This window comes from Ischnura elegans, chromosome X, assembly GCF_921293095.1.
Source record: "Ischnura elegans chromosome X, ioIscEleg1.1, whole genome shotgun sequence".
NCBI classification, from domain to species: Eukaryota; Metazoa; Arthropoda; class Insecta; order Odonata; family Coenagrionidae; genus Ischnura; species Ischnura elegans.
In genome coordinates this window covers 91,268,879-91,282,055 of record NC_060259.1, presented here as the reverse complement: position 1 = coordinate 91,282,055, position 13,177 = coordinate 91,268,879, and the positions used below count along the sequence as shown (strand labels likewise).

Sequence of the window (13,177 nt, the reverse complement as noted above, 5' to 3'; positions counted from 1 at the left end):
CTTAAGCAAGAAATAAATCTCATCAGTTGAAAACCAGAGCTTGTACAATGACAAAGAAATACACGCAAGAAGAAGCAACTTCACATACCATTCAGAGGGTTAGCTCTCAGAAATGATACACTGAATTTAGATAGGAGCACTTTGGTGTAAGATTTAGATATGGAGAATAAACCACTGCTGCTAAGCCTGTTTAGGCTATAAACAGGGATAAATATAGCATTCAAGGTTATATTAACGAAGTTTAAAGTTTATCTAAAGAATTTTATGCTTTTACAATGAGTGAGAATGATCAACTAATATTGAGGGTATGCAACCCGCGCACCACCCAAATTTTCTGACTGGGGTGGCGGGCGATCACTCCTTGTGCGATGTCTCGGGAACCAGTGGGTAGAAATGAAAGAAATTTCAGTTGATACTCTGCAAGTGAGTCATTGTAGAAGTCCAAAAAGTGATAGAATAATCTGAGAGTGAAACAATCTTCAATTATGTCTGAAAAATACCTTAAAATACCAAAGTTTCTAAACTTTAAGTGCGATGCAGCACATTTTCCTGGTATCAGATTGCAAAAATATTTTTCACAAATTATTTTCTCTCCAAATGGAACAAAACTGGGGGGTGTACCAAAAGAAATTCGAAAACTTTAAAAATAAGGACCACCCTAATGTACATTGAGTGTATCCATGGCACTGCAAAATAATGATTTGAATTAAAATTGGTAATTTAAGAAAAGATATTAACTTGATATTATTTTGCAAAAAATATAACGCAGATGTTATGCTATTGTCCATTAAGTAAAACAAAATCAAGCTGCAAGAAAGTGCAACTCATGTATAACACACATGGGTAATACACAGCAAAGAAATGAAAAAGCGTACACATCTGATGGATCCTAAGGCCATAAAATAAATATGAAAAAGAATACAGAATTTTTTAAATTAAATAAACTAAAAGTGCAGCATCAGCTTTTCACAGATGTCATCGCTAACAGGCCATTACCAGCCTCTTGAAGCATCATTGCAAGAAACACCCCGTACTGCAAGGGTTTTGTCAGGGAATAGGTAGTAAAAGAGTTCCCTTTTGTGTGCAATATATCACCTGCCGAGTACTTCTTAAGATATTCTGCTAGGATCAGAGTCCTTTCTTGTATGGCATGGTTTATACCGCAAGCATCACCAGCAGTTATGAAGGGATATCATGCTTTAAATAAGTATAACCAACCTTCCGAGCACTTGAAGTTCTTGATTCTCAATCTATCTCTGAAATACTCTGCTTTAGCCTAAAGCATAGCCCCTTTCTTAGTAGTTCCCACAGATTTAAGTGGGCAAAACCACCCGCACAAAGGCCCTTCCAACTCCTTATGTTCTGCATTCTTGGGGTGCTTTTGCTGTGGTGGTTAGCCCTCCCGCACCAATGCAGACCAAGTCTTCATTATGTTTTTCCTCATTGTGAAGAGCGAAGAGGAAGATTAATTACATAATTATGCCACTCTGGTGTTGCTCTATTATTTTCATTTTCTCATTTGACGTGATTTGCATTTTTTGGCCATGGTGTCTATCTTCAAATGCTCTCTATTCACGCAACTCATAGGTGTTTGGGTATTCTATGAACTACTTTCTGCTGCCCAAAGAACAAAAAAAGATCGATCATTCACGTAAATTAATGCCACAATCTTTTCACCAAAATGAACTACATATTTATCAAACTACAGTTTATGAGTTGAATTTAAGACTGAGCACTTCATGTTAACTTCATTTCTAACAGATCGCCAGTAATTACTGAGGTTAGGAACTCTTGGTGAAGGTTTTCCAACGATGGAAACTCTCGCTATGGCTAGGGTCAGTGTCATAAAAGCCTGGTAAAAACAATTATTTTTACATGCTAATCATAGGGTCACTTGATGGTGCATCTGTTATCTCTCGTAATGGCAGGGGTCTTGCAATAGCCCATACTCACTTTAACGCGGTTCATCTGTAGTATATACGTATGCATTAATTACCTTCCCTTTTGTACCCTCAACTCTATTTTGCCACTGTAAAGTTATGTTGATGTACGGTGAAGTTGACTTTTGTTGCCCACAATGACACGTGATTGTTTTTGATCTTCAATTCTTGGATAAACAGGCAATACACATTATCCTAAATTGGCTTTCAGCTAATAATAAATATTTTATATGCAGAAAAGATATTGGAAAAATATTTTTTGTCATTATTGTATCTAATAATTACATTTTCATTAATTATAATACATTTTTATAAATTATAATAAATAAAGTTATTGTATTATTTCATTAATTTAAAAAATTACAAGAATTGCTCGGCATTTTCTTCTACTGGCCATTAATTTCACTGGGGCATTATATTACGCCATCAGAATCAGCATAATATAATGTGCTGCAGTATACAGAATCGAAATTAGCATTACAGTGAGTCCTCGTTTAACGTCACTTACCGTTCCTGAAAAATGTGACGATAAACGAAATGACGTTAATCGAAACATAATATCCCATAAGAAACAATGTAAAAAGTGAATATCGGCTCCTAGACCTCACAATTCCTACGCGAAAAAAATGTTAGCGTATCATATCTGGGGCATTTTTCACGGTGGGAATGCCAAACTATGGCATAAATACGAGTTCCTATCTTCATCGACTACAATAGCAGCAGTGACGTAAATCCTTCTCCATTTTTGTATCTTCCAGCAATTGCTTTTCGGCTTCGCTATGGTGGTCGCCCGGACGAGCGTCGCCTGGGCATCATCATCGCTAAAACATCGTCGCAGTTACAGGAACGAAAATTATTGTGAACACGGCGAAAAAAGTGACGACAAAAACTCCGAGTTCTACCGGAAAAAATGCCTTGAAATCACTTTTTAGGTTCCTGAAAACCATTATGTCAAGTAAAACCTTGCGCACCTACGCAAGAATTCATTTTGCAGAAATTTTTGCTAAAACCGTAATCGCAATTAAGAATAAACACACCGTTTTACACTTTGCTTAGACTGACTGCATTACCGCCCACAAAACGAACAACCTGCAACGCCCGCCGCTTCGCGTTTTTTCTCGCGCGAAATTTAAAAGCTTTGACGTTATCGCGAAGCGAAGGTGCGATAAACGAATGACGGTCTCAAAATTTTCGTGACGTTATCGCGAAATGACGTTAAACGGGGTGACGTAGAACGAGGACTCACTGTATTTCAAAGGGGAAATAGTGGCGGCTGAATATTTCATCCTCAAGGTATAGATAGCTCTGTTAGTCTGACTGCTTGCAATTTGAATTCTCAAAAAAATTTGTTCATTTAGTTTCATTTTAGTTTTTTTTAGTTATAAAAAAATTTTTGATTGTTCATCTGTTGGGGAATTTTAGTGGCTAGAGGACAATGTTGAACCACATACTTGCACTAATCTTTATGTATACTAAACCGAGAAATGCCATTGTTTTGGCAAAGCTGAGAAGAAATAAATCTTGCTAATGGTGTCTCATTTATACAAGTATATGTGGCCTCTGTATGATAATTTAATTCAGGTAATACAGAAGGCATGGGTACAAGATATACCTATGGTACAAATACAGTAGCACAAAATTAAGCATATGGCAGTCTGATTTAGTCAATAGAGTCAGAAAATACCTTGTAAAAGATGATTTAATATTTTTATGAGGGTTACCACAACTCCAGTCTATATCTATACTCTGAGCTACATGTGAATTTGGAAATTTGAAATCCAGTAAGCGAACTTTTACTAAAGAAAAAGTAAGATTGATGTTTGCTGTTTTTCTTAACATATAATGCTTACATTTTATGCTGTGATGAATTTGTTGGTAGAAGATTTAATTGATTGGTAATTGTGCATTTGCTTATTTAAATATCCTGCCATTTTTTTCTGTTTTGTCCGTATTTTTAAAACAGAGATTATTGAGCAGTATTGAGGATTGTACCATACATTTTGGAGAGTAATTAATTGCACCCTTTATTACATTTTGAGGACCTTTCATCATTAATGGGACCAGAACCTAGCGTATTTTGAATCTGAATAGATCTTTATGAATGTTATTGTGTTCATTTGGACAGGCTCTTCGGTGCTGCACCTCATCCTATGTAATTAGGTATGCATGAAAAGTTTGTTTGTTTCACTGTCTGTTTTTTCAGGCTAATTGAACGATGCATTAGTGCTAGGCCGAAAAGAAATATTTTTTTTTTATGCCTGCAGGCATATATATATAAAAAAATGGGTGCTTAGTACATATTTTAAATCTTGAATTAAAATTTTTATAATAGTATTTGAATTGCCTCTTCGTTTGTACAAATGGATTTCAAAGGTCAGAGTTAATTGTTATTGCCCCTGTTTTCTGTGCAAGCCGTAGTCTTGCATATTTGGTGTTTTTTATAAATCTTATCTCTCAAAGCCATTCATTGCTTCATTTTTTATGCCCTAAATTATTGTGTACTTTAGAGGAAAGTGTACAATGTACTTTCTAATGGCAATATTGTAGCTTGTACATTTATTTTAACATTACTGGTGAACTCTTATCTTTGGTGTTATTAATAGGGAAAAAGAATATGTAATTCAGCTTGCTGCTTAAGTGTTGGGAATTTTGGTCTAACATTTTCTAAGATTAACATATTCAGAATTTTACTTCGTAGTGTCCAATGAGATCGTAGCATGTCATCATGTTTGTGTAGTGAATTAACTGATTCTCTTTTTCTCCAACATGCTGTGATATCAGGATGATCCTAGAGTTCTGAATGAGTTGGAATTAGAAGAAAAATTAAGGGTATGGCACATAATATTGTTGACATTTTGGCTGTTGTATTTGCAGCATGCTCATTCCTTGAACGCTTCATTCAGCACATCTCTTTTCAGTTTTGTAGTGTTGGCTTACATTTCAGTCCCGTGAGCCTCATGCACATGGGATTCATATCTTGTACTTAGGCAAACAGTATATCTGTAGAAGTAATTTAAACATAATTTTATTTTTATTGCTCTATTGAGAGAAAATCCCTCTATAATCTCTCCATTCTTTTCCTTTCACTCATACCTTTTGCAATTGCATTCTGGAACTCAACAACTCTGAAGCAAAAGCATCCTTTTTACATGTGAAATTAGAAGTTGATCCCTAGCAAGTACAAACTTCGCATCTGATCCCTTCGGATTGTGCTTATTATGCCTTCACTAAGCCTCTGCTGCATGTGTCTTGTTTGCATCAGAGAATAGGCCATTTATATTAGAGCACAGTGGAATGTCTTTGTTGCCAGATGGGACACTTATGTACTGGAAAGCTGCCCGCACATGTGTATTTCATCTCTCAGCATGAGCAAACTTACTACAGTACAGTTGGTTCATACTTACTACAGTAAAATCTCCGTTAAACGAATTTGTTGGGACCGAATAAAACCATGACTTTGCCGTAGTGGGTTTCATTGTATAAAGGCAATTTTCGGGTCGCATCATCGCAGGGGCATCCAAGTGTTCCATGTGCTTTAGGATGCAAGTGGAGTAAATTGGACGATCTTGCTTAATTCACCATAAAAAACCTTTCCAATATTGATGATATACAGTTTTTATTATTAATCATCAAATAAGGTGGCTATTGCTACTTAATTTTCACTCTGCATATTTATAATTAAAATTTTTAATTTTTTCATAGATTACATATTTTAAAGCACTCTGTAATTTTCCTGAGTGTATAGTTGATATTATTCTTGGAGTGCAATGATTTAAGTCAATTAAGATAGGCAGTTTTATGCAGCAATTATGCTTGAAAGGGCTCACATTGCCCTTTGGACTTACGAATTAAAACGCACTGTTGGAATCCCGTTGAAATACCATTAAATACCTATGTTTATGACCGGTATGTGCTATGTATCAATAAATGACGATGGAAGTTAGTTGGGGGGTGTTAGTTACCATGGGTAAAAATGTGGCAGTTAGCAATGCACTGAGGTCACAGTGGCTATCGCAGATGACTAAGCCTCCTCAGACTCTGAACACGATTGGTATTCTGTTGGCACCCGTTCGTTCCTTTGTGCCAAAATGCAGGGCCATCAGTGAGCACACCAGGTAATATTTGAGTCCATGCCTTGTCACTGTATATCCAGTAATGCAGAGCGGAGCAATAGACGGAGCCGTGCAGAGCGAAGCAATAGACAAAACTGTTCGAAGGGAAGCAATATACAGAGTCGCACGGAGCGGAGCAATATGTTGATGGAGCCACATAGAGTAGAGCAATAGATGGGGCCAAGCGGAGGGAAGCAATGGTTGGAGGGCAAGCAGAGCGGAGCTCAGGTTTCTCTTGCACATTTCTTAGGGTAGGATTTGTCTGAGTTGACTGTGGCGTTCACCAGAGAGTCAAGTTTCCGCCACACCCTCTATTCTTTAGGTCTCGGATGTAAACCCTTTGAAGCTTGGAGAGGAACGGTTATGATGCAGTACTCTCTGCTGCGGTTCCACTTCCTACTTATTACATAAACAGTAATGGAAAAAATTACTAGTAAATGCAAAATAGTACTTTTTTTCCCAATAATTCGTTCCGGAGGTTTCTTCGTTTTGGGCCCAAGTGCAGACTTTGTTGTAGGGAGTTTTCTTTCTTGGAGAGGTTCATTACAGGAGGTTCTTTTGTGTGCTTTGTCCATTGGACTTGTCCCGGGACAAAGCCAATGACTTTGTATTAGGAAAGTTTCCTTAAATGTATACTGTATAGAGATCCGTTATGTAGAAGTTTTACTGTGCAAACTTACTTCATGGTGGTTTGGTGGTTTGCTTAAAGTCAATATTGTTTTCGATTGGGTTGAACAATTGTATTTTCTACAGATTTTTCCCAATGAATGTATTGTGCAGGAGATGAAGAAGAATCAGTAGAATTACTATATTTGTTCCTGCCCCTCTGTTTTTGCTGTCTAAAAAGTCTTCTTTGGCCTCAAGTACGACACCAGCAAAACTTAATGACCTTGTAGGCGGCAAATAACTGCTTTGCTATTACAGATGTTGTGAATTGGATTCTATCATTGTCTCCCTCAAAACTTCTTATTTCTTAGAACCTGAATTCCTCTTCTCAGACTATAAGAGCATGTGAACTCCCACCCCTGTCATATAGTGAGAAAATCTCACCCGAAATGCCTTCCGGACAACTCCTACACCCCTCTAAATCATAATGAACCTCAAATATTCACTGGTTGCTTGGTCCATGCTGATGAGTTTAGTTAGATGGAGAAGAGTTAACAAGTAAAAAGCGATGAGAGTGTAAGTGATGCATTCAAGTTCTCAGGGTGGTAAGTCAAGCAAAGGTAACTATTTTGACATCCCAAATAGAATGTGATAAACTTATAATGACTGAGTTCTTATGAGAATTTGCAACGACATACATATCTTAGTGAGAGGTAACTTTGCTCAGAAATAGTGGAGTAAGATAGATGGATTTGGCATAGTGGTGAGACCATGGGCTCAGGCGAAGAGGTAGGAATGAACCAATGAAAAGGTGGAAGTGGGACACACTTTTTCCACTCAACTGCATTTTCTTCCAGCGACTGAGCCTTGAGAGGTGTGTCTGAGTTGGTTGCAGAGAGACAAACAAGGGGTTGTTGTGAAAGAAGCCATATTGATATATTGTGGGATAAAGAAGATAAAATAGTGTCAAGTGGTGTTGAAGTTTTTCTTTTGTATAATTGCTGTGACTGTATGACTGAGGTTGCTAGTGGTCACTAGGTACCCACCCTTGTTGGAATGGGATTGGGGATGGCTCATAATCTCATTGGCCATAAACATATTTTTGCTTAAGATAACATTTATCAATTTTTTGAGATGTTTTTGATGAGCTTGACTAGAAGAGCTCTGGACACTGTCCCAGATCGATGACAGGCAGCCCGGCACACAGACTGAAGCTTCTCCCCACACAAAGGTACATTTGTTTAATGCTGTGGATCTTTCATAGACCCCACGCCCTAAAGCTGGGAAATCAGTTGAGTTGTACATAACGATGTAATCAGCTAGGTTATGTGTATTGTGTCCATGATGCTGAGATGCTTATTGGGTGATGAAATTAGCCTCTGGCACCTCCTTTTGGAGTTATCTTTTCCACAGTTACCGGTACAATGAGTGACTCCGAGAACTTTCTAGATTATCATGGATGCACTGCTCTAATATACATTGCAATACTAAGTACATAGTGTGGCACAGACTTCTCTTTCTCGCACTACCCATGGTTTTTCAATTCGTTATAGTTTGAACAATACACTGCCAATCATTCGTTATAATGTGATCGCGATTCTCTCTATATGGCATACTCACTAAAACCAGCTTCCACTGTAGTTGATGTTTGCTTACCTGTGTGTCACCCTTGTGAGATTTCTGTTGTAATACAGAGCAGATACTGTGGAAGGAACTGGCCTTGCCATTTCTGATATTAATTTTTCATTTAAAAGTGGGCCATTTATTGGTATGTACAAGGACTATCACTTGCTATAATGCAATTCTTGCAATATGCTCTACTCGCTGTACACTATATATTCCATTGAATCTGGGGAATCTTCAAGTGTTGACTTGAGTGCTGTGGAAGGCTGAGGTCCTGCCCTAAAAATCTTTTTGGGTAATTATAGTAAAAGCTCATTTTAGTTGTGAGTATGGCATTGCAAGAATCATGTTATAACCAGTAATTGGCTGCTTAACGTTAAAAGGCCTATGAGTAACATACAATATAATATGGATACAGCCAAGGCCAGGAAGTCCCTGCCAATGCAGAAGCTCAATACATAGGTACTACTAGGTAAATCTCCTCAGGGCACTGCATCACTTGCAAGTTAAAGGGGTCACCCATTTTACCAGTGATGATGAAAATAATAACTACATATATGATGTGTATTTTGCCAACCACTTAATGTATTAGCATAATAAATTTAATGCTTGCAGTAGAAGTGATTACACTACCAAATATTATGTTTGATTTATGAAGCAATTGGTGTAAGAAAGGCTCTCGCCAAATTTTACCATTTAGCACTAAATAATTTCGCCCCTAGAGCAGTTTGAAGTTTCAACTTTAATTCCGTGCCAAAAACGTATTTCTCGGGCAACGCCAATACAAGTGAACCTCATGATATCTGCATTGCTTGCATAAGGAGTGCATTGTCGTATGCATTACTTCAAGTATAAATAAATAGTAGATAAAACGGAGAATTTGAATGAGTGGGAGGAAACCTGACGTATATTGTTTTGTGCCGAGATGTGAATCTACCTCTTGTTAAACACCAAACAATTATTTTTTTATGGTGCCAAACGACCCAGACCTAGGAAGGCAGTGATATGATGCTGCACGGAGACAGCATATTCCTTCAGAGATAGGCTGTTATAGAATTTGTGAGGGCCATATTAATGTAAGTCTAAGTCTCTTCTGCTTCTCAAAGGGATTTAGTTTCTATCACTCCTTTTGTTGTCTTTGGCCGCACATCGCAAAAATTTTGTATGTGCTCAAATATATAGGCACTTAACAGGAAATTTTACCTTTTTAATTACAAATATATCATTGTGCTTCAATTTATGTTGGATATAATGATTATTTCATGTGCATTTACTGCATATTTTCCCTGGTTTTCACTGTTTCTATCTTGTGCGTTAAAAGACAGCCACTGCAACGGAAAGGGTCTTTGCTGCTAACCTGGTGATGTGTCAAATAGTACAAAGTAAGATACATGATAATTTCAACTCCAGGAATACTACAATATCTTATTACTCACAATAAGCAGAAATAAGCACATTTGACTCACGGTTTATAAATAGAAGTACAAATAGTAAATAATAAGCACGGATAACTTTGCAAATCTTATATTAAAACAGAGAAACCGGAGGCAAATGTATACTTAATGAATACTAGCAAATAGTTTGAACTATCATTAATCAAAATGGAATAATTGTCAAATAATAAAATATAATGTGTGACTCCTTTCGCCAGACTTCAAACTGTACGTTAATGCTAACACCAGGATTTTATCCACCATTTTTCTCTAAATTTTAAAAATTTGTATCAGATCAAATTTGCTGTTTTGCCATGATGATAAATTTTTGGCCACTATTTCCATGAACCCAATGTGTTTACTGCTTCTTCAAGCGTTACTCATGCGACATTCATGAGGTTCACATGTCACGCGTCGTCAGCCAATAGAAATACGTTCCGCATCGTGAGCGTGCCAAAGCTCCTAGCGGACTTTCAAAGCTACTTATCTCAGTAAAAAATCGAATTTGAGCGCTGTAATTTGGTGTGTGTGTTTTTTATTCATTTCTTTTTGGTTTCAAATAACGAAAACCAATTTTTAATTGTGAGTGTTCCCTCCTATTGCACCGATTAAATCACTAGGCAGCGCTCATCTGAAAGCCTACAGTCGAGGACCCCAAATCTGGAAACACCCATAATCTGGCAATATTTGCAAGGTGTCCTTCGTGGGAAACATATGTTTTTGCAGAAAAAGCACATGCTTTCCACCAGCAAGAATCTTCCTTCAAAGTGGGAATTTAATTGCTGAAAGCCACCATTTTTATGGTGCAAGAAAAGCTATCCGTGTAGTGATCCCAGAGAGGATCAAATCATTGATTCAGACAATCCTTGTGGAATTGGGCTTGTATGTAAATGTGATTTGTTTACTGTGAGAGAAGGCAATCAGCATGTAGGGTAGGGAACTTGGACCTTCCGAGGTGCAAACTTATATTGCCACTGAAGTGACGTTTACCGTGGTATTTGTAGCTTCTTTGTGCATGCTTTCTCCCACTCTTGTGAGCCACCCTTCCTGTGCACAATTCCCTGTTTATCACTCTCTCCTCTTTCCACCCCTCCCATACAGCTTCCTCTACCTGCTCCTTCAAGCTGTGGGTACAAATTGAAATCATGCACTGCATGCGAAATACAAGATAAACAGTGCACGTAATGTAGGTGCCTTGTATTGGTAGCCATCCTCATACAATCCTGATTTTTCTTTTTTCAAAATTGCTGCCTGTTGTCTGCTCTAAGATATTTTCAAATGATTACTTCCCTTCTAGCATGAAAGAGACCTTATTTTTCATGATTTATGTTGGTTATTAATTATGAACGAAGAATAAGTCATGTGTTTGAAGGCTTCAAAATTATGTCAAGGGCACCAATGAGAATGTCTATCTTAACCATATTGTAATCTAATTATAGTAAATGCAAAGTAACTAAAGTGACATTTTGGCTCATTAACCAAATCTTTAATGCACCAAAGATTTTTTGTCACAGATTTTTAGTGATTCCTCATCATGAAACAAATGAAAAGAGGTCAAACAGGTTTTTGTGCCAATTATTTCAGTGCCAATACATTTTGGTGCCAGTGCAAGTTCTGGCATCAATAACGGGTGGAACCAAGAACCGAACCAACCCATCCCTACTTGTATATTTCATGTGATATTTTTGTGGCCAATTTACTTTTGTTGTTTATTGTAAAAACAGTATTTTTTCAGGACACTGGTGGAACCATTATGGTGTCTAAACATTTTCATAGTATTTAAACCATTATATTTTTTCCGTAACGATGAAATTGCATCCAGGGTGATGTAAGAAAGGAATTGGCTGGCTGTAGCATGCACTGGCCATATATGCTTCACAGGGTGGATTGAGGATTTTTTCTCGGGAGGGGGGCACAAGGGCCTGACAGGCAATCGGTCTTCTCATATTTGAAATTAAACCAACCTAGAAAAATTGCTGTGCACAATATTCTTTATTTTTATATGAAAATTATTATAATTAAATTAAATGTTTGAGGTTCCGAAATACACAAACAAAACCAACATAATAATAACCATATTAAAAATCTTGTCTATTTTTAAGTGTCTGGGGGGGGGGGGGGGCACGTTCACCCAACCCCCTAAATCTGCCTATGTATCTTTGTGTCTCTAAGTTACTTTGTTTGGCAGTAAAAATTAAGTTTTATTTAAAATTTTACTTAAGTTACTCTTGGGTTGTATATACAGAAAGTGTATAACACGATTATCCCTCTTGCTAATTTACTAGGCTCATTAGATTAGTAAATTTTTAAAGAGGTATGTAATTAGATTCTCATGAGTTAGTATTTCGTGTTTCAAATTAAAGGACTTGTTTCAAATGAAGTAGTTAAAACATAATGAATGTATATCAAAATGCTGTTTGTGGATTGTCTTCACTCGTATTTGCTGTAATTTCTCTCATATTATTTGTTATTTTGTACCATTAAGGCATGTAACATGTTAAGGGAGCATCAGCTGCCATGATTGAATTGTCTGCTTGAAAATGCTGATATAATGAGCTCAGTTTTGCTATGGATATGCTTGTTGTCTTAGAGGTTAGATCAGCCAAAGATTTGTACTCAGATGCATAGATTTCCATCTCCCTTCCAGATATTAGTCTTATGTGGAAAATTTCCTATGGCTTTAATGTTAAGAATATTCTTAATCAAATCAATGTGCATAATGTTAATAGTAGGTACCGTATTTGCACGAATCTAAGACGAACACGATTCTAAGACGACCCCCCCTTTTTTGGAACTCCACCATGGGAAAAAAATTTTCTAGGGGAAAACAATCAATGCGCGAATGTTTGGCTATGTTGCCTATGTCCCAGGAAACGCAGGATTTTTTGCACGTAATGACAGGAATAGTGGTACTTAATCGAGACACTTAGGTCTTATTGTTGATTCGACTAATAGTTTCTTCGGAGGGGCCATGGTCCGAAGACGAATAAAATTAAACTAGTGAAAATGAAACCTGACTTTATTAAACCCACACGGAAAACACTCCGTGGTATGAAGGCAAGCCACCCTGGAAAGTATGTAACCACTCGTACGAGCTATGCTATCGCGTTCGGCGTACACAGAGCATACTGCAGGGGGTGAAGCATGACCATATGACTGCGCCATGAAATTTTTTGTCCCAAAGATAGGGCAACTTACCCATTCTTCTCTAATTAGCGTAGCGTCAGATGGGCGGATGAATTCGGATTGTTAGTAGGGAGGAACAAAATATCCTGAGAAGATATCCCTTCCTCAGTAACTCTGACAAGTGAGACTTATGGTATAACTCGTAAATTGATAACTGATAATAACCTGATATCCTGTTTTCGGAAAAAATGCCGCATTAACTGCCAAGAAGCTCAGCAACGAGGATATCGAGTTTTGCCAAAAATCACCATCGTATTTTTCCAACTAGTTCCTTGCT

At 37.3% G+C, this 13,177-nt stretch overlaps 1 protein-coding gene across 7 annotated transcripts in view; it reads left to right on the top strand.

Annotated features, from left to right (window-relative positions):
• The window catches only part of LOC124171669 (inositol 1,4,5-trisphosphate receptor), a 232,913-nt gene that overhangs the window by 183,202 nt on the left and 36,534 nt on the right, over window positions 1-13,177 (top strand). For 4 of the 7 annotated variants that reach the window (XM_046550904.1, XM_046550903.1, XM_046550901.1 and 1 more), the window contains one exon: window positions 4,722-4,769. The exons of the other annotated variants lie outside the window; for them this stretch is intronic. In XM_046550904.1, coding sequence (XP_046406860.1) covers window positions 4,722-4,769 — 48 coding nt within the window. The remainder of the gene's footprint in view (window positions 1-4,721; window positions 4,770-13,177) is intronic. 7 annotated transcript variants of the gene reach the window in all.